The 24,268-nt window shown below is 45.5% G+C and overlaps 2 protein-coding genes across 4 annotated transcripts in view; both read right to left on the bottom strand.

Moving 5' to 3' along the window:
- The window catches only part of COL26A1 (collagen type XXVI alpha 1 chain), a 230,196-nt gene that overhangs the window by 164,981 nt on the left and 40,947 nt on the right, over nucleotides 1-24,268 (bottom strand). For 2 of the 3 annotated variants that reach the window (XM_008166173.4, XM_008166174.4), the window contains exon 3: nucleotides 8,745-8,848. In XM_008166173.4, coding sequence (XP_008164395.1) covers nucleotides 8,745-8,848 — 104 coding nt within the window. The remainder of the gene's footprint in view (nucleotides 1-8,744; nucleotides 8,849-24,268) is intronic. The other variant, XM_024103472.3, reaches the window with a different exon arrangement.
- On the bottom strand, nucleotides 22,187-22,603 carry LOC135976556 (small ribosomal subunit protein eS28-like). The gene has a single exon (XM_065572948.1). It carries the CDS (start codon nucleotides 22,560-22,562, stop codon nucleotides 22,260-22,262), a length of 303 nt encoding a protein of 100 aa, XP_065429020.1. The 5' UTR covers nucleotides 22,563-22,603; the 3' UTR covers nucleotides 22,187-22,259.

Below are 24,268 nucleotides of genomic sequence, written 5' to 3'. Positions count from 1 at the left end.
CAGCAGTGGCCAAATGCCGGATGCCCTCAAGGAAGCGAATTAACCTTCGCTAATGCAGCCAGCTAGGCATTGCTATACATGCCCTTCTTTACCCCTTCAAATGGTCAATTTAGATTTAATTAGATCTGGGCAAACTCTGGATTTCAGATTTAACCCTAAACCAGTGCCTGTTTTCTTCAGAGGAAGTAAATATTTGAATAGTTTGGAGAAATACTTTTCATAGCAAGAGGTCATTTAAGAACTGTTGAAATCAACTAGTCCCTATTTGTTCACGTGATCACCTAAATCCTATGGAAGTTTTTAGAAAGAGTACAATGGTAACAAGAATCCGTATTTTCTTTCATCTTAAGGACTCACAATGCTTAAACATTCTGAATTGAGAGTCAATATTTTTGAAGTATTATCTCCATTACAAAGACAGTGAAACTGAGGTACAGAAGTGATTTGCTCAAAGTCTCTCAGTGAGCCCATAACGGTCAGAAACAGAACCCATGTGTCCTGATTCCAACCCCCTATTATAACCACAAAAGACACTCCCTCCCGCCACCCATTAGTTCAAGAAACATTGACTGCTGCTATTCCAGCTTCATTGTCTTTCCCTCAGCAAGTACATCATTATTACTACGAGTTAGGCTGCAGAGTCTCTCTACACCATTGACAAACTTCTCTCACCAGATTTTAAAAGGCCTTGATTCCCTTCTAAAAACCAAGGTCCAATTTATACTCATTCTCTGGCACTTCATCCTATGAGTAATGCAAACCTAGAAATGCCTTCTTTATCTAGGGGATGAGCTAATGATTTATACCCATCCTCCCAATTTGTGTTTGTTGATAATACTTTGCAGGGCATTAGGAGGACTGAGTGCTTGGCAAATGTTAAGCCCCCAACATTCACACGAGGTAGAGAGAGCGCCCCATTTTACTAAGGCTGAGAGGTTAATTTGCTTGCACAGCAAAATGAGTGACAGAGCCATGGAGAGACTCCAGTCTCCTTTTCAAAGTAGGCTGAGCATCTAGAACTTCCACTGACTTCAGTAGGACTCATAGCAGATCTGCATTTTTCAGAGCCAAGCCCTAGAAGTAGGAGTCCAAGCCCACTGCTCTAACATTAGGAGTCTCTGCCATTCGGATTCTGATAGTGTCCAAAAACACCAACATTGTTATAAAAAGTTTTCAACTATCCTAAGGAATCTTTTCAACGTAGCTTACCAAAAAGAAGTTAAGAGACAACTTCATATCTAGAAAAGGTTTCTCATAAATAGAAGCAGACAGAGACAGAGTGAGATCCAATAGCCGGAAAATTAAGCAAGATAAACCCAGGCTAGAAATAGAAGCATAGAATCAAACAATATCAGGGTTGGAAGAGACCTCAGGAGGTCATCTAGTCCAACCTCCTGCTCAAAGCAGGACCAACACCAACTAAATCATCCCAGCCAGGGCTTTGTCAAGCCGGGCCTTAAAAACCTCTATGGATAGAGGTTCCACCACCTCCCTAGGTAACCCATTCCAGTGCTTCACCACCCTCCTAGTGAAATAGTGTTTCCTAATATCCAACCTAAACCTCCCCCACTGCAACTTGAGACCATTGCTCCTTGTTCTGTCATCTACCACCACTGAAAACAGCTGAGCTCCATCCTCTTTGGAACCCCCCTTCAGGTAGTTGAAGGCTGCTATCAAATCCCCCCCTCACTCTTCTCTTCAGCAGACTAAACAAGCGCGGTTCCCTCAGCCTCTCCTCATAAGTCATGTGCCCCAGCCCCCTGATCAAATAAGGTGAACATTTTTAATAGTGAGGGCAATTAACTATTAGAACCAGTTATCAAATGATGTGGTGGATTCTCCATCACGTTAGATGATATGATGTTGCTCAAATAGAAGTTACGGGCTTGATGCAGGAATTACTGGGTAAGTTTCTCTACCCTGTGCTATGCAGAAGGTGAGACTAAAATCATCTTAAAAGTCTCTGCTCACCTTAAAAATCTATGAATCATCAAAAAGACAAAATTAGATTGAGGAAAACAAGATCAAGTTTCAATGTTCCTTTTATTGGGACACAATTATAAGTACAATGCATTTCAGTTTTGTGGGGTTACTTAGACACAGCGCGTCACTTAGGAAAACGGACAAGACCAATTCTCACCAGCTAAGTGAAATATTTAGAGTAATTTACAAGTAAAGGTACTGTAACTGAAGAAAATCAACATTTTTATTGGTCACTTAGTCCTGGCATCTCCTCCATTTCCCTCTTGTTACTCAGCTACATGTGCTGTATGGATAATTTTGAGAAGAGGATCTTGAGTTCTCACTGTAATGGGGTCTGCTGCTCACTCTGTATATTTGAAGGAGATGTTAAATATTCCTTATAAAATATTGGTTGAGATGCTTCAGAACTTAAAGCCCAATGTCTTAATTTACCTTAAATAGCCCCTTCCACACAGGATTCTCAAAATGATTTGTACTGCGGTAACACCTAGAAGCCCCAGTCACGAACCGGGACCCCATGGTACGATACAAACACATCAATGAAGCCCCATAAGTTATGGGCCATAACACCACTGCACGGTAGGCAGATATACACAATACACCAAGACAATAATGTTCACTGACTCGCCTGAAGTCACATGGTGAGAAAGCAGCAAAGGTGGGAATAGAAACCAAGGTGTTAACACTCAGTGCGCTGATTTAGCCACAGGGTAACAGTCACCTTTTAACCTCCTTAGCCTACACCCTCCAACTGTTACAGGCTGTGGTGCTCATTCTGTTGTGGAAGAAAGACAATTTTGATCTCACGCACACATTACTTTTACATCTGTTGAATTTCTCCCAATTTAGACCAGTGAATTCAAAATCAGCATCAGGTCCAGAAGTTGTAGTGTACAACTTCCTTAATCCTGAATCAGTGTTCAGAGGTCTACATCTGTGAGAGGATTTCCCTGTCCTAAAGGAAGGTTTGCTTTATCCACACAGCAGTTGGATTCTTTTTATCAAACTGGGAAACATCAGAGTATTAGAAGTGAACAGTGACAGAATACGCAGGGCCATGCCTTTACCTAGCCACACTATTATTCTCAGAGATTTTGGGTACTACTGTAAATCTTTCAAGAGCATGAAGAAAGAAAAAGGTGAAATAGCAGCAATTATATACCGCTGGCAAAAAACCTTGCCCACATTAATAATCAGATACACCATGTTAACTTCCCTGTTTCCAAAGCATTGTGTGCTAATGGTGTGGAGAAACACAAATTAATTGGAGCATTAGAAATATTTTCACAGGAAAGCACATTGGAAGGAGGCAATGTGATTCAGTGGCTAATGATGCTTACCCACATATGTTAAACAATTTGTGACCTACGTACACCATCATTAAGTAAAATACATCACATGTTGGTATAGAACTCTGGCCCTAGCTCTTATATAGTGGGCTGTAGTCCACGAAAGCTTAAGCTCTAATAAATTTGTTAGTCTCTAAGGTGCCACAAGTACTCCTGTTCTTTTCATGTTTCATCAGTAGATCTCAAAGCACCTCACAATCTTTACTGTATTTATCCTCAAAATACCTGTGAGATAGGAAAGTGCTCTTACCCCCATTTGACCAATGGGGAACCGAGGCGCAGATTAAGGAATTGCCCTGGGTTCATATAAACCAAAGATCTAAATTGAAGAACTTAGAGAAAACCCCCAGACATAGCATTTTAAAAGTGATCTCTGTTTTTACAGAAGAGATGCAAAAATGAAATGTTGACCTCATATCTCAAAGCTTTCTGGGAGGGAAGGAGTAATAATCCTGGTGTCCTAACCAAATTCTGCCTATGCAACTATATCCTGCCTGCTTAAAATTCTCTCTCCAGTTTAATTATAAATTGGTTTTCCCTTCCCCTAGTGAGAACCACAGTGTGCCATTGCTGATGCAGATTGGTTCTCACATTCCAGCCCAGCAGTGCCTTTGTTTCAACAGTAGGTGAGTTTTCCTTTTTCTCAGATACATTCAGGGAATTGGGAGCCTAACTTCTTCAGGCTCCTTTAGAAATCCCAGACACACCAAACTATCGCTCACTTTCATACACTCCTCTACCATGTTCTCTGACTTCCTCTACTCCCTGTTGGTTGGCTGTTTGCTCCTGGGTACTAAAGCACGAATACTAATAAATGTTTTGAATCCTTTACACACAAAAGTCACTTTACTATTAAATTGTTATATGCCCATCTCAAGAGCATTTAAAAGAATGCAAAGGACCAGGAGAGTTAATTATCATTCAGACTATTACTGGAACCAGGATCACTGACTTCCTAATTTTTTTTTAATTTTTTTTTTTAAAACATACCTTTAAAGACACAACAGTGTCACTAACAGTGGAGGATTAGTCTAGGCAGGGAGCAGTCCCAAATACTCTGTCATCACTTTGTTTGAAGGGTAAATAGCTTATTGGCTACTATCCTAAATCGGAGTTTTAAAAAAAAAAACAACAACCTTATGTCAGATTTGTAAAGTAAAACAAGGTCTTCACTAGCTGGCTAATGGTAATGCAGAGCTGAGCCCCTGAATAGATTAGGGATCCTTTTCCTCTCCCAGGAGATTCTTCTTGGCTTTGAACTTTCAGCCATCAAGGGGGGCAGGGGGAGAAAAAAGCTTGAGTTGAAATGTCAGCATCATCTTGGATTCAAATCAATCAGCTTGATGCATGATTGCAATAGCTAAACCACTTCACCTCTGCACTGCCCTCTTCCATATGTTCTTTATATCAGCATTCAGCAGACTGGGTGGCTCAGTGGATTCATTTCCTGTCCTAGCGAGGGCTCCAGTTTTAAAAAAAGAAGGAAAAATAAAAATTATCCACCAACAGTTAAGCTCACCAGACCCGTTTCTGTCAAGTCTCCCTCTTTGTCCAATGCAGAGCAAGCGGTTTGTTGCAAGAAGCAGTTTAAGGTCTGGTGCAATCTGGGGACCCATCTAGCGAACCACCTAATGAACTAGCGGTTCAGAGATCTGCAAAAATAGTGCAGGAATCAGTTGGGCCTTTTCAAATGCTGACATGCCCTGAGGAGAAAGAAGTGGGGTGTGCGCAGGGCAGCTCCCCTCTAAGGGCAGAGTGAGTTAAAGGGGATAATTAAAGCAGCTGTCCCCCATTCAGCAGGTTAAGGAGTAAAGCAACCCCCCCAACACACACACACACACACACACACACACACACCATCTATATCTCTCTCTCTCTCTCTTCCAGGCTCCCTAAAGTTGAGATTCTTCTTTGTCAGCTGCAATGCAAGAGTTAAATTCCAGAGATAAATTTTAATCCAAACAATCTGCAGCCATCAGCATTAAGTTGGTGCCCGCCAGCTGGTGATAGTTAAGTGGTTACTTTCTCAAACTGAACCTATTAGCTAAAGGTCGAGACACTTGGTAATACTCTACTGAGTTTAACAATTGTTCATTCCCTCAATGTGCAGTACATTACTGCAGGGGAGAGGGAGCGCCCTGGGGGAGGACAGACGTCCAACGAGAGAAGGCTGTGATAACCAGAGCGCCTCAAGAAATTCAGAGTGCTGCCGAACCAGCCTTCCATCCCACGCTCCCCCATCGCAAGAGAAACCCAGGCCCAGCCATGGGAGAACAAGGACAAGCCATCACTGCTCCCCTACATGTCCTGGGTTTGTGGGGGGTGGCTGTGCTGCAGACATTACTGAAGTTGGGTCCTCCCATCCTTTAAATGGGAAAGAAATAAAGACAAAATCCTTTTATAAAGGAAGCTAATAAAAATCCATTCATTCACCGGAGAGGCCACATTGGCTCCTCCAGAAACACCGCTCAGGAATCATAAAAAGCGGGATTGGCGTTGTAGTTGTTTGCTGTGGATTAAGACAGGAGCAAATCGACGGGGCTTTCTGAGCCTTGCACTGAAAAGTGGCACTATGGGCCTAAAGAGAGGACCCTAAAACATGCCGCTTCACCATCTCATTCTCCAAGCCACCCACCCACAATATGGTCCCCAAACTGCCTCACAATTATTTTGCTTGACCTTAATTTTCTATAGTTGTAATCAGCTGTAGGCGTGAAAAGGCAGTGCCACTTGGAAAGGAGACCGCAGCCTCCAGACACAGAAGGGAAACAAAGTTCCTCTTAAGCAAGTGGAAGGCTGGGACCATCAGTTGTGGTCACTGTTGTTCACCATCCATGTTAAATAAGACCAGATGGAGCAGTACAGTGTGGTTATCTGAGGGACAGGACTTTCATATTGTGGTCAGAATGTACCTTAAAAAAAACAAAGCAAATTCTGCCCCCAATTATACTCATGCAGCCACACTAACTTCTAAGCACAAAATGCATTCACAGATTTAAAGAGACAGTAAAAAAAAAAATAAAAGCAAAAGGGACTCAGGAGAAGGGGAAGAACATCAAATTACCATTTTTTCAAATTGTTTTTTTATGCATGCAGTTTCCTAATCACATTTTTTCCATTCTCTGTCCCGGATTGTTGTTCCCCACACACGTATACCCCCCCATAGGAAACTGACTATATACGGGAAACTTTTGAAACCGATCCTCTACCAAGTGCTGTCAAATGTACTAAGCAAAAACTGAAAATACAGAGAAAGTTGCAACTGAAAGACATTAGCGAGACTGACACCTAACATTACTGGAACAATAGCAGATAAAGAGAAATGAATTTAAATTGATGGCCCTTTTAGCAGATGATTTTCACTCTTATTTCTCAGTACAAGCCACTAGGGTCAACACCATTGCTAGAAAGGAAGTGGCAACTCTCAGTTCTACTGATAGGGGTTCATTTTTCAGGAGCTGGGATTATCAATTGCTCCAGATGTTTTGAAAAAAAAAAAAAAAAAGAGAGTGTGAACATGGGGAAAAGGGGGGCTGCTACTGACTTTCCCCTTGTCAACACTCCGGAACACTGTATCTAGGCCTGAAAGGGACATTCTACACTGAGAAGTGGCTACATAAAATTGTCACCTCGTTCAACAGACCTGCTCCCATGAGTATTCAGTCTTATTTGCTGACTCTCAAACAAGCGTCTATGGCTTTCTACTCCCGTTAACTCTCCCGAGACAGATATGGCAGAGAGGAATGGAGAAGGATTCTTTTTTACATCTATGGAATTACTTACGAAGCGGTAATCACTTACATCTGTGCAAATCTACTGAGGGGCTGCTCAGCTCAATTTGAACTCTGTACCAGGCTGAACCTTCGTTGCTGGGTGTGTTGCCAATAACTGGTCCTTTGCCACGTCTAGCATAAACTTCCATGCCACCATTCAATAGTTAAGAAACCAAACTGACCTTTGGCCATTATTTCACTGCATTCCAGGCCTTCTCTTTCTGACTCATTCTCTTCAGTACCTTGCTGATATGAGAAGCTGAGCTGCAGGGCTTGATTTGTGGTAGCTTTACTAGGTTTAGATTTCCATGAGGTTTGGGAGGCTACTATTACCCCAGCAACAAAGTGACCAGCTTAGGAGCACGCTCTCTCCGTTTACTGCAACTTTCACAGGACAATTTATAGTTTACAGATTCTCTTGAGTGTCCTGTGGTGTGCTTAATGCCATGACCTAATGGCACAAACAAACCAGGGCTGCCTGTGGCGGGACATGGTCACAGAATGCCTGGTATGAGATGAACTGAACACTCCTGGATAACTCCTCGTTTGACAGCCAATGGCCCTCACTCCAATCCCAACCTTAATTACATGTCAATCCAGGGCCCAGGTTAACCAGTCTGCCTTCCCCCCCTTGTATCCACACAACGTTCATAGCAAGACTCGAGTTTTGATGATCCTGTATCAGAGATACGACATGCGTAAGCGCAGCACATTCATAAACCCTGGAGACTGCAGATAAGCTAAAGAAAGTGAAGGAGAAAAATCACATTCCTCTTCAGTTCAGGTGAGAAAAAGGAAAACCTTTTCCTTTCTTCCTTTGGAAAAAAAATGGAACTAATTTTCTTGAATGGGACAGATCTGATGTCAAATGCAGAAACTCTGAATTGTGCTGTGTATGGTATAAGCTAAAAATTATCCACATGTAGTGAGGACAGTGAGTAATTTCAGTTACTAAGTCTCTGGGGACACAGCTTTGTTTTGGATAGACAGGTCTACCTCTTAACCTTCCCAGGCTTAAATATGGAACACACAGTAATAAAGAAGCTCTAGAAGATGAATGATTCAATTTCTTTAGCATAAACTTAATAGCCTATAAGTGGTGGTTCATGATTCAATTTCATTGACCTCAGTAATCGATGGTAATAAAATGGAGATACATCTCAAAATACATGTGGGACGTGGGGGGAAAGAGGCCTGCATTTAACATGAAGGACATTTCCCCTAATGAGACAAGCTTGCATGCAGGATTCATGTTTTCTGAAGGAGAGCACGATGGGAGCATCAAACCAAAAATTCATCACTGCCATCCACCAGCAGCAAACTTCCATGCCCAGGTCACGGCTGAGTACTCTGCTACCCACTGCAGGTTTCTGAAAGCACACTTGGCATACACATGGCTTCCAGACTCACCTGCCATGCTCTCCTTTTAGAACTTGGCTCGCAATACAAAAATTTGTGTTTGGGTTTCATATTAACATTAATGGAGTTTTTTTGGAAGGGGGAAAGAAAAAAAAACACCCCACATATGGTGAACTAAGGAAATGAAAAGCAACTCAGCCAAAATAAACTCACCCAAACCCAATTCCTCCTGTCCCACCAAGACTCTGTGGGAAGAGATACAGATTTCCAGTTGACTTACCCTCTTCGCAGTTACTCCCTGTGAACCCAGGACAGCACCTCCACTCCAGGGTGGTCACCGTTCGGTAAGACATTTTGTACGTGGGCCTGATAAGAGTCCTGTAACTAACACAAACGAGAAGTCAGCAAACTGCACCTCTCCATCCTGCAGAGCATCACTGCCAGTTTGACCCATTCTGTACAGAGGGGCCATTTCTTCCCACGCATGGGACTATCCCAATATCCAACAACACACAAAGCTGCCAGGTGGGTTTGGGTGAGGGAATCAGCATGTTGTGGGTTTGATCCTGCTGTGCTTACTCGCTGCTGAACTCAATGGCTTTGCTCGTGAATGGGTGAGGGATCAAGAGAAGCGCATGCGTATTTAACGCCCCATGCGCCAAACCCAATATTTCCCAGAACTCCTCTTCCTTTTTTTTTGGTAGATATTCACTAAACACAGTCCCACATATACATTACATTTCTCCATACCATAATATCAGAGGATCAGTTTGCAACAAGGGAGGCCAAAGATAGGACACACAAATTGTGTATCGACACTGGGACATACAATTAGCATGACTGCACACACCAAAATGAGCAAGGATCATCTTGTGGTTAGAACACCAGAATGGGATCCAGGAGATTTGGGCTCAATTCCTGGCTCTGCCATTGACTCCCTTTGTGACTTCATTTAATCTGTGCCTCAGTTTCTCATCTGTTAAATGGGGATAAGGCAAAGAAAGGAGGAGTCATCTATAAGCAGCTCTTTGGGGCAGGTTCTCTCTCACAGCACCTAACATAGCAGGGCCTTGATCTCAGTAGGGACATCTAGGCACTATTACAATACAAATCATAGTGCATATATTTGGTGATAGTCTTGATAGCCATTTGTATGCACAATTAGTGATTTGCACACACCATCGCCTGACACACGTGTGCAATCATGTTATTGCCACAGGCAAATTTATATATGCAACTACATGCAAATCCTGAGCTTTTTTGAAAATTTGGCCCTGTCAAAAAAAAAAATATATATATATATATATATATATTCAGCAAATTAGGTTTCCCTGTGTTAGCTGGAGTAATTGTTGTCACTCTTTAAGACGCTTCAGGAGAACACGGTGGAAGGTTTTAACATGTGTAAAAGTTATATTCTATAAACTTGCTCTCACATTTATACTCCGATACAATGAACTGGGGCGTGGCCAGTAGGAGGAGAGACTGAAGGTGGGGGAAGAGACTAAGGAACTCTGCATTGTGGCTTTATGATTCTTTTAGGGAAACTTACACCATGTGACAGACTTAAAACGTACAGCATTCCATCAGGAACCGCCTGTGACTTGCAATATCTAAAAACGCCAGTAGGTGGAGCTCTGTCACCAAGCCCAGTATTACTCTAGTGTACTGCAATACCCAGGGCCAGTTACAGAGAAAGTGATTCTCAGAAGGAATGGGCAGTCTCCCTCTATTGGCATGGGCTGCCCTCTGCTGGGATGAGGGGATCTCTGCCTTAGAACAAGAGCTGGAATTGATTAAACAGGCAATCGGGCATTGGAAGCAAGTCCCTTGCACTTTTGGTATGATCATGATTGGAGGATGAACTGTATGCTTGAGCGTGGAAGAAAGGTGAACCAAGAAGAGCTTATGTCACCAAAGGGAGCACTAAATAATGAGAACCAACCTTGATTCCTATAGGTCTCCGTGTGGGATCATATCAGAAAAGGTCTTGCAATACAAATGGTAAGGTTAATTTGTTAACAGCAGCCGTAATGCAAGCATACCAGCAAGGGGTGCCCCTTTGTTTACTGAACACAAGTTGGGGTCTCCGCTACTCTAAGCACGTAAGCGATATTTATGCCAATTGCCCACTCTGGAGACGGACAAGTTTTCTCCATTTATCCACAGGACAGGCACTGCGTGAGCAGCAGTAGCACAAATTCCCTCACCAACATGCCACAACCCTGACCTGGGAGAATAATTCAGTCTCCCTGGACCATTCAGTCCTTGGCCTCGCCACTGAATTGCCAGCAAGCATGCCAACTATGAGCGAGAAGTTTGTCTAATCGGGGCTGAACAGAGCCAAGTAACTTCACCTAGTTCTTTGCATAATGAAAGGTTTCAGAGTAGCAGCCGTGTTAGTCTGTATCCGCAAAAAGAAGAACAGGAGGACTTGTGGCACCTTAGAGACTAACAAATTTATTAGAGCATAAGCTTTCGTGGACTACAGCCCACTTCTTCGGATGCATCCGAAGAAGTGGGCTGTAGTCCACGAAAGCTTATGCTCTAATAAATTTGTTAGTCTCTAAGGTGCCACAAGTCCTCCTGTTCTTCTTTTCACCTAGTTCTTCACACTTCTACAGCACTTCCCGTCCACAGGTATCAATAAGGAGATAAGCCTCTCACCAAGCCTAACCTATAGATAGGCCCGCAGTCCTTTTTTACAGATGACAAAATTAAGGCACAGCAACATTAAATGCCTTGTTAAGGGTCTCATAGAACATCTTTTGCAGAGTCAGGAACAGAACTGAGGCCTCCTGACTCAGAGTCCAGTACTGGCAGCCCAAAGCCCATCTTGCCTGGCTTAAGCCCTGAACCAGCAGTCAGAAGATTACGACTTTGTCACTAACAACTCAGCTGTATTTGACCTGGAGATGAAAGCCTCTGTCCCATTACCAGTGCCCAGAGCCAGCTCGTCTCCAAGTACACAGCAATTTCAAATCGTGGTTCTTGCCAACACCAAGATGTTAAAACTCTCTCAAAACCTCATTATGAAGTGCGGAGAGTGGCTTGAGCCAGGCTAGAATCTTGGCAGTCACCACAGCACTCCGGAATTAGCTGTAGGTTGACTCCTCAAAACAAAAGGAGTCAGGTACTTCTTGGGACATGACAGATTTGGGGTTCCGTTAGCATTACCATGCATCCTGAATTTCCTGGAAGGAATTGGATGTTCATGGTGCCGTCCAGTTTCTTGCTAGCAAGCCTTCGACAGATTACAGACCTCAGTTCGGTCTGACTTTGCACGATATCACAAGACAACATTGCAACTTTGTCACATGACACAGCATCAGAGTCTGATGTCCCACACAACGTGATCTTATATCACTACATCACAAGATGGTGAAGACTATAGTAGTGGCTAGAGTAGTGGAATGAGCAGGGTGTGGATCCATTGTCAGAGTACTTTCATAGAATATTAGGGTTGGAAGGGACCTCAGAAGGTCATCTACTCCAACCCCCTGCTCAAAGCAGGACCAATCCCCAACTAAATCATCCCAGCCAGGGCTTTATCAAGCCTAACCTTAAAAACCTCTAAGGAAGGAGATTCCACCACCTCCCTAGGTAACCCATTCCAGTGCTTCACCACCCTCCTAGTGAAAAAGTTTTTCCTAATATCCAACATAAACCTCCCCACTGCAACTTGAGACCATTGCTCCTTGTTCTGTCATCTACCACCACTGAGAACAGCTGAGCTCCATCCTCTTTGGAACCCCCCTTCAAGTAGTTGAAGGCTGCTATCAAATCCCCCCTCATTCTTCTCTTCTGCAGATTAAACAATCCCAGTTCCCTCAGCCTCTCCTCACAAGTCATGTGCTCCAGCCCCCTAATCATTTTTGTTGGCCTCCACTGGACTCTTTCCAATTTTTCCTTCTTGTAGTGTGGGGCCCAAAACTGAACACAGTACTCCAGATGAGGCCTCACTAATGTCAAATAGAGGGGAACGATCACTTTACAACCACTCACTAGCCAATTGACACAGAAGAGTAGTTTTCACTCTTGGAGGCTACTTACCAGTTGGACGAGGAGGAAAATTGTGGAGAAACATCAATTGGAGAGATGGGGGGGGGAAGTGCAATGGGGCTTAAGGGACTGGTAATTGTCTAGGGAGCCTTTCCCCTCTAGCTCACCAGTTCAACTCAAATCTTGTGTGCTCCATACTGGTAAACCTCAGATAGTGCTGCTTTATTTTAAGTTGAGAGTATAATACATTGGGTCAAATCCTGTCCTTGTCACAGTAAGCAAGTCAGAACCCAGTATAGGCACTAGTTATTTGTATTACAGTAGTGACTAGAGGTAACCAATCAAGATAGAGACCCCATCGTGCTAAGAAATATATGTATCCATTACAAGAGACTGCCTTAAACTTGAAGAGCATATCGTTGAAATAGACAAGACAAAAGGGTGGAAGGCACAGAAAGGGAACTTGCCCAAGGTCACACAGCAGGTCAGTGGCAGAGTGGATTGGAACCCAAGTCTCAAGTTCCAGTCCTATGCATGATTCCTTAGACCAAGGGACGGCAACCTCTGGCACGCGGCTCGCCAGGGTAAGCACCCTGGTGGGCCGCACAGGTTTGTTTACCTGCCGCGTCCGCAGGTTCGGACGATCACGGCTCCCACTGGCCGCGGTTCGCCGCTCCAGGCCAATGGGGGCTGCAGGAAGCAGCGCGGGCCGAGGGATGTGCTGGCCGCGGCTTCCAGCAGCTCCCATCGGCCTGGAGCGGCGAACCGTGGCCAGTGGGAGCCGCGATCGGCCGAACCTGTGGATGCAGCAGGTAAACAAACCTGCCCTGGTGCTTACCCTGGCGAGCTGCATGCCAGAGGTTGCCGACCCCTGCCTTAGACCATGCTGTAAGCTATTTACAGTGGTTTTCCCCACGTCAATCCAGCCACGTCCCCCTGGAATGCTTCAAGGAAAGCACAGTAAAAGCTTTGCCCTCATGTGTCAATAACGCATGTGCCACCATCAGCATTCATTGGCACTGCCAACGCAAGTGAACATCAAAACGGTAACATAGCACTTGCATAACTCCTTTACGTGAAGGTTCTCAGAGCACTTTACAGATAATCAGTTGCCAAGCTTCACAACTCACCTGCAAGGGATGCAAGTAACTTATAGTAGGGTAAACCGGGCAAAGTTTAGCAACTTGTCCATAACACAGCAAGTTAGTGGCAGGATTTGGAAGAGAACCCAAAGACTAACAATGCTAGCAATTGGAAGACCAGATCAAACCCGTGGTCTATCTAGCCCACTGTCCTGTCTCCAAGAGTGGCCAGTATCGACCTCTTACTAGTAGACCACAGCGCTTCCCAGTGTGTGATCGAGGTTTGGGAACCAGTGGATCTGGATACACGAGTAAGAGAATCTGAAGAAAATTATGACTGGGAATACAGGGAGGATGATCAACCAATTGGCTGTGGGTAGCGGAGCTCTTAATACTGGAGGTTCAAGCTATTAAGAGGATATGAGTGGAGTATTTCCATAGCAGGTCTCACGTCCCAGTACAGGCACATTCCTCTTGCTCATAAAGAAGTGTTGCTGAGTACAACAGCCAGTCATGACACAAGAAAGGAGAGTGTGTAACTTGCTTGAATCTGATCCTCAGCAAATCGGGTCAAAGAGGAGTGACGGTCACTGCTGTGGCATAAACAGAACAGCCTTTCACACACAGGAAATACCTTTCCCGTTTGTTTGGCTTTATTTATTTTTTACACATATAAACAGAACTGTTTGTACATAACTGGCGGGGGGGTGGGGGTGCGGGGGTCAGACTTGCTTCCACATCACAAGCTAAGCAGTCTTTGTTAGCATTACTTTCTCAGCCATTCTGAGTCGTGCCAAAGGAGAGCTCAGAAATCCTTCAAGGACTAATTCATTCATCTTCAAGTCCCAAAACTAAAAGGCTCCAATGTCACTTACTAGACAGATTCAAAGTAACGATGTGGAACTAACTTAGCTTCTCAAACTAGCAAACTGTCTGAAAAACCAAGAAATCCAGGACTCCGTTCTCTTTAGCATTACATCTACATTGCGGTAGGGCCAATAGGTTTCAACCAGGTCAGAGCCCCATTGTGCTAAGCCCCGTACAGACGCATGGTAATTGACAGTCCCTACCCCAAATTGCTTAGTCCCACTGGTGAAAATCCAGGGTCACTCCCCATGAAGTCGGTGCAGTTTTTCCTTGGTTTTATACCACTTTAACTGAGGTCAGAATCTGGCCTACAACAGAATTTCAAGCAAGAACTGTGAAGAAGCTGGAAGCATGTGAAGTAACTTGACAACTTAAGGCTGGCAAAAGCAGTTGGTGTACGGGAACGAGAGGCCAAAACAGTTATGATGGAGTAGATGGATGGGGGTGATTTTAGAAAGAATCAGCCAGCCACAGGCAAGCATAACCCTTTTTAAACATTGACGTTTCCCAGACTGCCAGCATTATGAAGGTGTAGCAGACATTGCATACAGAAGGGATGAGCCAAATTCTAGCGCAGCAAGTGCTGGGAGATGAAGCAGGGACCTGCCAACATTATTCTATCAGAGTTATTGTCCTATGTGCTAACAGGTAAATTAGATCCACATAGCATTGTAATCCATGGAGTTCACCATAGCAAGTTTTGCACTTTGCCTAGGGGATGATTAGGGGAAGGAGCAAGTCACTATTAGGAGGAGAGGACATTTATATCTTCAGATGGTGCCTGCACGGTCCTGGGCTCCTAGGATCCCAGGCAGGATTGAACTGGGAGGGTTGGGAGGAGCGGAATGCTCAGGGGACTACACACTGTTGCAATAAAGAGCAGCACACGTTCTTGGCTAGCACACGTGCACCAGTCAGTGGCAACATGGCCACATGGTAATTGTCCCTTCTCCCTAGATTATCCTGACAAGCACTAGGTAGAAATTCTTCCCCGACTTCAACAAACCTTTCCAGCAGGCTGCTTCTCGGTGTGGTTTAAGAGCAGAGGCCTACATTTTCAGAAGAGACTACCGGTAGTGATTGAAGGGGCCTGATTTTCAGAGGTGGGTGCTCTACCCTTTCTGAAAAATCAAAATTCATTAGTCACTTTTGAAAATGTTGGGCAAAAGCTACAAGGAAGAGCCAAATCTTTATCAACAGAGAAGGATCAACGGGGGATCATGGTCAAATGCACCAGACAGCAGCACTAAAGCCAGCCAGCCAGCCAGGGAAATTGGTAGATCAGTAAGGAGAACTGAGAGAATGAAAAATAAGGACCTATAGTAAAATGTCAAAAGATTCAACTGTGACCCAAAAGATTAGCTGCAAGTTCCAGTAACAAGAATAGGGCCCGAGTCTCCATGGAGTTCGATGTCTGAAAAGTCCATAGTGGATGGGGGTTCAGCTCTTGGCAGAATTAGACCATCATTGAGCAATACAATAGAACCTCGGAGTTACAAACACCTCGGGAATGGAGATTGTTTGCAACTCTGTAATGTTCATAACTCAGAACAAAACCATTATGATGGTTCTTTCAAAAGTTTACAACTGAACATTGACTTAATACAGCTTTGAAATTTCATTATGGAGAAGAAAAATTTTTTTGGTTCTGCTGTGGCCAGATTGTGTACTTTCAGTTCCCAATGAGGCGTGTGGTTGACGGGTCAGTTCGCAACTCTGGTGTTTGTAATTCTGAAGGTCTACTGTAGTTTCCAACGGCAGTTTCCCTTTGCATTTGCTTCTTTAAAACTGCTTCCCTACAACCTCACAATTCAAGAAGGCAAAAAGTCAGTCAGCAATTCAGTGATGAACCCACAAGCTCAGAAACAAGTGTTTTGTGAAAAAGTCAGTAGCTTTGTAAGTCCCACCACGAGCAGCAAGCAGATGTGCGCTGTGGGAGCTGTTGTGTTTTCCTGGGAGCATAGCAAAGCTCTAGGAAACCAACACTCAAATCAGACTGAAAATCATTCATATTTCTGAGATACGATTGGTCCATCTCATTAAGCCGCATCAGATATACTTGGGAGATGATTGGCTCTCTTAGTTATAACAACTAGTGTTCAGCTAATTTTCAGATGCGCCCCACCCAAAAAACAAGGTTGGCCTTCAGAGCTTGGCTAGGATGGTGATGGGTGGGATAGGGAAAGGAGACTGAAGAGAAAATCATGATATCGGAAGGTCTTGTTTGGGAATGACAGGTCGCCCTTCCCACAGGAGCTACCAAGCATGCATTTAAACGCTCCCACCCAGACAGCCTGGATTGCCACCTGGCAGCCTGCCCTATATGAAGGATCATCAACGAGCTGCCCCCTCCCCAGTGCCACACTGTGGACACCAGTCAGAGAGTCTACGATGGTGGTTTTCACTAATGAACATGTCAGGGACTAGCTGGACATTTGTGTTTTCATCTCCTCTTCTGGAAAACAAACCACCCCTCCACACAGCATTCGAGTTTCACTATCCCCCCGCTTACTCCAGCTGACCTGGCACAAAGGCCAAACAATTCCCAGTCAAACAAAGATGGAGCTGCAAGAGGCTCTCCTGAAAGACGGGCACGTGCTCTGCCTTCCCCATTGAACCTGCTGAGCTTGCCTGGCTTGCACCACACAGCGAAGGCCTGAGACCACGGAATGAGGGTCTCTACATTGCTGAGTCTCTGTAGGGGACCCATCTGGAGGGCTTTAATATTTATTAGCCCAGGAAGAAGGGACCCAAGCATTCGGAGACCCAGAGAAAAGTCAGCCAGCTCCCCAAATCTGCTCTTTCCCACAGCTCCTCTCTGCTCTGTAGCAAGATTCAGACTAGAATTAACCCAGGGACAACAGTATATCAGCTTTGCTCTTCCCAGTTGTTGTTGGCCAAAAGATCTATCCCAGTCAGACTCCAGCTCAGTCAGTGTGCAGACCCCAAGATAATTTACTCAATTACTGGTCTAAATAGTTATGTGCTTTTCACAGGTGTAACAGCTGGCCCTTTCACTCTGAAAACAGCTGGCCAGCACTACACGTGGTAATACACAGAGACCAATTCCCCTCCGAACGCACGACAGCCTGCCCCCTTCACAAACCCAGCGATATGCCTTCACGTCCGGGCTTTAATCACTTAGACACTCAAAGCCTTGATCGCGCTCTCCAGGAACTGCTCATCCTGCTGTAACATGTATGTGGGGGGGAAAAGGGGGGTTTATTTCCAAGTATGTGACCTAACAGCCTCCAGAGAAATAATGGGACTAACACATAATCAGCGTTTCCTGTCTAAAGGGACTTCAAATAGCAATTCTAAGCATTGAATCAGTCCATAGGAGTTATTCAGTTGAACAGGCAAAGAAAGGAGACAGAGGGGTTCCCAGTTTCAGAAGAGGCAATGCCAGCTAGAGAAACATTGTTGACTGAGTATAAGCACTAAAGTATGGGCCAAATTATTTCGTGATGTACACCCACAACTCTATTGATCACATAGCAACAGATTCTTGATATAGAAAATAATGATAGATACTTAGCTGTTCTATACTCTTCATCAATAGAGCGGAAAGCACTTTACAAAGGGAGGTCAGTGTCATTATCACCACCATGGAGCACATGACTTATGAGGAGAGGCTGAGGGAACTGGGATTGTTTAGTCTCCAGAAGAGAAGAATGAGGGGGGATTTGATAGCTGCTTTCAACTACCTGAAGGGGGGTTCCAAAGAGGATGGAGCTCGGCTGTTCAGTGGTGGCAGATGACAGAACAAGGAGCAATGGTCTCAAGTTGCAGTGGGGGAGGTTTAGGTTGGATATGAGGAAACACTATTTCACTAGGAGGGTGGTGAAGCACTGGAATGCGTTACCTAGGGAGGTGGTGGAATCTCCTTCCTCGGAGGTTTTTAAGGCCCGGCTTGACAAAGCCCTGGCTGGGATGATTTAGTTGGAAATTGGTCCTGCTTTGAGCAGGGGGTTGGACTAGATGACCTCCTGAGGTCCCTTCCAACCCTGATATTCTATGATTCTATGATTTTAGAGATGGAGAAACTGAGGCACATGCTACACACTCACATAACTAAAATAGATAATCTTGTTATTCACCAAGATGGTGTCCCCCATTTTGGGTGGAAAAGGAGTTGCTACATTAAAAAAAAAATTGCATGCGTTCAAGATTACTGAATAGCAAGAAAGATCTGCATTGATCAGAAAGCTATGGAAATTACATTTAAAGTAAGATATTGAAGATACCGTCTATGTCTGTGGTCAGGTCATGTACAATGGGACAAGCAGAGTCAGGCCTGGTCTGTGTCTGTATCGAAATAGAAGACATAGAATTATAGAATCTTAGGACTGGAAGGAACCTCAAGAGGTCTGCACTGCAGCAGGACTAACTATTACCTAGACCTGGCCTGACAAGCGTTTATCTAACCCGTTCTTAAAAAAAACCCAACGATGAAGATTCCACAACCTCCCTAGGTAATTTGTTCCATTGCTTAAACTACCTTAAACAGTTCGGAAGTTTTTCATAATGTTGAACCTAAATCTCCCTAGCTGCTATTTAAGCCTATTACTTCTTGTTCTGTCCACAGTGGTTAAGGAGAAATTTATCACCCTCCTCTTTGTAACAACCTTTTACATACTTGAGGACTGTCATCGGCCTCCCCTCAGTCTTCTCCTCTCCAGACTAAGCAAACTCAATTTTTTCAATCTTTATTCATAGGTCATGTTTTCTGGACCTTTGCTCTCCTCTGGACCTTTTCCAATTTCTCCACATCTTTCCAAAAGTGTGGCACCCAGAACTGGACACCATACTTCAGTTGAGGCCTTACCAGTGCCGAGTAGAGTGGAAGAATTACTTCTCATGTCTTGCTTACAATACTCTTGCTAATACATCACCGAATTACGTTCGCTTTTTTTCCCACAACAGTATTACACCGTTAACTCAAAGTTTGTGATCCACTGTAACCCCACATCCTTTTCTGCAGTACTCCTTCGTAGGCAGTCATTTCCCAGTTTGTATTTGTGCAGTTGATTATTCCCTCTTAAGTACAGTACTTTGCATTGTCTCCAGTTTGTCAAGAACATTCTGAATTCTAATCCTGTCCTGCCAAGTATTACCAACCCCTCCCAGCTTGGAATCATCTACAAACTTTATAAGCGTACTCTATCTGCCATTATCCAAATCATTTATGAAGGTATTGAATCAAATCGGACCCACGACAGCTCCCTGCAGGACCCTGCTCAATATGCCCTTCCAGTTTGATTGTGAACCATTGATAACTAGTCTCTGGCTTTTCCAACCAGTGGTCCACCCGCCTTATAGTAGGTTCATCTAGGCTATATTTTTCTAGTTTGTTTATGGGAAGGCCACATGAGATAGTATCAAAAGTCTTATTAAAGTCGAGATACATCACATCTATCGCTTCCCCCCTATCCACAAGGCTTGGTACCCTGTCAAAAAAGGATATTAGGTTGGTCTGACAGAATTTGTTCTTGACATCCCACAAAACCCCTGACGTGCTACAGAAAGGGCATCAATAGAGGTCAGTCTGAAATAATGCCCCAGCATGGCATCACCAGACATGGTGTTGAAAGCGGTGCTTCCCTGCCCCCAGGGTTGGGTGCGGAGGTAGAAGTAAAGCTCTCGTCAATGGGTTAACAGCACTTTTCACAAGGGCTTGGGCCCAACTGTCCTTGCTAAACTCTAAAAATCAGGTACTTTCATTCTGGCACTTAAATGCCCCCTGCAATGTCAAAGCACCCATCTTCTCAGCCTGAGCTATACTATCTGCTGTGATGCAAGGCTGCTGCGCCTGCATTCCCCAGAAGCAGGACACCTGACAGACGATGTTGCTCAGTCATGGGGGGAGGGACTAGGAGGACTAAACTGTACATTTTGGAAACGTTTGCTGGGACGGTGAAGTAGCTGTAGGAAAGGCAGACTGTCCTGGCCACTGTCTAAAACCTCTTGGCTTCCCAAATACACTATACCCCCAGTATCTGCTGTGCACTTGACAATGATACGCTGCGCTACTCGAGAGCTAGAATGTCCGATGTAGCCCTTGCTGAATGAGCAATAGCAAACACCAGCTTCGCCCGTATTTGCCCAGGCCTCCGAGGTCATTTGACTTGCTCTGTGCCACTTGCCACCTTGCAAGCACTTGGCTTTAGCAGTGGCAGTACTGTGGCATCTGTGTTTCCAGTTTAAATGAAGGGCTAAATGATGAGCAGCTGCATTTGAACCAGGAGATTGCTTCCATAGGTGCTGGAAAGAGGGGTGCAGCAACACCCCTCAGCTTGAAGTAGTAATAACAGCCTGTAATCAGGCATGGACTCACCCCTGCGGCACCTCCTGCTGGTCATCTCGGGAATTAGCTCACCAGCATCCGGAGCGCCCTCGGCAGGCCAGGTGTCCTGCCTGTCGTTGGCTCCCCGTGTCCCTCTTGGACCCCAGTGCCCTTGGCTTAGGTACTGCCCCCCTGGCAGTACCCCATTCTCTCTCTGGGTCTCCCCACCCAGGGGAACTCCCACCCCTTATCCCAATGTCGCCTCAGTCATGGCTACTGACAGTCACCATCTAGCCCCCGCACCCTGGGGCAGACTGCAGTCTATCAGCCAATCATCACAGGCAACAAAGGGTTTGGACTGGCTGCCTTTACCCACCCTCAGGTTGCCCCTCTGCAACCCCAATTATCTATATGGGCCTAGGACCAGGCCCTGCAGCCTGGGGAGTTGCTGGCCTAGGGCTTCCCAGCCCCCAAGGCCTTTCCCCAGCCCTGCCTCACTCTAGGTCCCAGGTGAGTTCCCTGCAGCCAGGCCTGTCTCTCTCTCCTGTCAGAGGAAGACTCCTCTGCTTTGGCTATCCTGGCCTTCTTATAAGGCTGAGTGGCTCAGTTTGGGGCGTGGCCCCAGCTGCAGCCACTTCCCCAATCAGCCAGGGTTTTGCCCCTTTACACAGCCCCAGCCCTCTGCAGGGCTTTTCCAACCCCTTCAGGGCTGGAGCCGGTGTTTACCCCGCTACACAGGCCAAGTACATGATTTCCGCCTTCAGCTCCCCTCCCCTCTATAAGCATTGTTCTAGCACCACTGGTTGCTTGCAGATCCTGGGAAGTGAGTGGCAAGTTCTGGAATTGAAAGGTTGGGAAACAGCCCCAAGGGACTGTAGGATAGCGTTGGCCGACACTCCAGACCCGAGTCTGGCGACCCAGAGTTGAGCTGTATCCATACTGCAAAATGCCTGGGTTCTGACCCGGTTCAGAATCTCCCCCTTAGCAGGCCCAAATCCAGGGGGGACTTGGCCCAAGTCAAACCTATTTTCTGTGTGGATGGAAGGGGCTTGGGCTAAAACTGGAATCAGCACCAGGGCTTACAGTGCAGTGTAGATATACCCAAGGAGGCCCCAACCGAGATCAGGACCTGCTGCACTAGGCACTGTACATGCATATAGTGGTTTGGGACAGTCTCTTACTTACAACATAAACAAGACCCAGGAAGTATTACTCCATTTTACCATGGAGTAACTGAGGTTAAAGCCATTTGCCCAGGGTCACACAGGAAGTCAGTGCCAGAGCCAGGATCTCCTAAGTCTCCATCAGTGCCTTAACCACGAGACCATCCTTCTCTATCAGCCTTTGGAGAGAGCCTCTCCTAGTTAGGGCACTGACTGCTCTGAAGCAATCAACCTAGTGCAGCCCTAACACACGCATCACACGGGGGAGGGCCAAACATCAGGTGCCACCGGCTTCGATGGGAGTTGTGCACAGCTGATGGGATTTTTTTTTTTTTTTTAACTGGAAAAAAATCCTTTATTTTAGTCTCTGAAACACAACATTCCTCTTCACTAAGTCAAGCGGAGTAGGTATGAAATGTCGCCTCTTCATTACAGGAAATCAGAAATGGTAGTCGCATCAGGCTTGCCATCGAGCTGCAGCATGCAGAGCAGCGTAATCGCCTTGCTTCACGCTCAGATTCCAGCAACGTCAGGACATCCCCCTCACGGACAGGCCCCTTTATGTTCCGGATGATGGATCTACTGGTGTCGTCCATGAATTCAACACGAACCTGGGTGCACTGGCCCTGCGAGCCCATCCGGCCCAGCACCTTGGTGACCCGGGCCAGTTTGATGGGCTGCACGCGGCTCGTATCCATGGCGGCAGCTGCGGGCGCGGACGGGGGGTGGGGGGCAGGCCCCCTCGCGCCTTTATATAACCCCAGCTATCGTGAGACCCAGCGGGATGGCTGGACCCCAGGGAATCGTTTACTGACGCAACCCAATAAGGCAACTTTATTCACTTCTCAAGAGAGATGCATGGGATATTAATGGATATGCACATCAGGTGCGCCCACCAGGCCCATCTGCCCTTTGGTGTCACAACATCTAGGCACCCGCAGTGACACGCATAAATGCAAATGGCATGGCTCAGATGGAGAAAGTTTATAGCAGAGAGCTCTGCTGAGAGAAAAGCCAACAGCAAAGACAGCACCAAAGCAATGCAGGCCTCCAAGCTAAATAGAGAGTCTAGGGTAGAGGTGGGAACAGAGTAGCTCATCCCATCCGAGCCAAGATGACAACGCTCACGCAAAAGAAACACAGCTGCCAGCTTCCCAGGAGCAAGCGAGTAGATAGCAAGAGGCAACACGCCCCGAGCTGCTATACTGGGGATCGTACAGATACTTCCCTGTCAAATGCTGGGCACTGGTCCAAAACTTGTGCAAGAAGGAAAAGAAACGTAGCATCTGAACGGGTGACAGGAAACGGATTAAACCTCCGTCTGGCCACACTGACATCTGTTTGGAAGCAGGATCACTAATGAAATGCCCCCCTCAGCTGTCACTGAAGAATTGAGAGACGCCTTCTTCTTTGGCAGGAGTTGCTTCTGCTAGTGAACCTCCCCATCGTGGACATCGAGGGAATGAAAGCTTGGCCAGATTTGGCTCATTACTTGTAAACAAGAAGATGAAATGGTTGTATCAAGACACAGCTGTGAGAAATAGAAAAAAAGCCAGAGCTGTGCTGCTATCTGCTTAATGGTTTTCTCCATTCCCCTATCATCACTCCAATCAAATCTACCCATGCTTCCTCCTTATAACTAGAGATGGGTCCCCATCACTACTTGGGCTGCTGTTACACTCCTTTTACACCAATGTATTATTCATGGCAATGGAAAATGGATAAATCCATGCTACCTCTATGGCCACTGAGACAGAAACTGGATACAATTCAGCACGAGGGCACCATCTAACTCCTACAGCCAAAACCAATGTACATACAAATCGGGAGTCAAGTCACCTTGACTGGCAACATGCGTCTAGGGAGGTGGAGGTAAAAATGGCTTCTGAAGTGCTAGATGCCTGAGACCAGAAGGTGGGGAAACCTCCCAGGGGTAAGGGGAAGACAATAGTCTTTGTATGCGGCACAAAGACTGTGGGCTTTGCCCCAGATGGTATTCTTGATCAAATACTCCCATGGAAATGATATAACTTCTCACTGATAGGGTAACGAGCTCTGACAACTAGAATTGGATAAGCAGGTCAGAGGAGGGATAGAGAGACTTCTCTACGCAGCAGGGAGAGAAGCAGTCAGACTGACCAGGAAACAGAGAGGGGATTTATTTCTAGATTGCCTTTGTTTTTCCTCTGTAACTAAACCAAGGGGAGCCTACCTCATTGGGCTCTGCCTAGTATTCACAGTAGTGTGATATGCAAACAGTTTCTTTACTGTTTTCTCTGTTTAAGAAGACTCCTGCTGTATTGGATAATTTTGCACAGAGCATCCCAAGAGAGACAAGAATCCCTCAACCTCCAGAGAATGGTACTAAAGGATACAGAGTTTCTGAAGCCTCATTCCATCCTCA

The sequence above is a fragment of the Chrysemys picta genome, chromosome 19 (assembly GCF_011386835.1).
Source record: "Chrysemys picta bellii isolate R12L10 chromosome 19, ASM1138683v2, whole genome shotgun sequence".
In the NCBI taxonomy this organism is placed as follows: domain Eukaryota; kingdom Metazoa; phylum Chordata; order Testudines; family Emydidae; genus Chrysemys; species Chrysemys picta.
This window is presented reverse-complemented; position numbering and strand designations above follow the sequence as displayed.

Excerpts from the sequence above, each read along its gene's own strand:
- LOC135976556 (XM_065572948.1), bottom strand. The coding sequence starts at position 22,562 with ATGGATACGAGCCGCGTGCAGCCCATCAAACTGGCCCGGGTCACCAAG.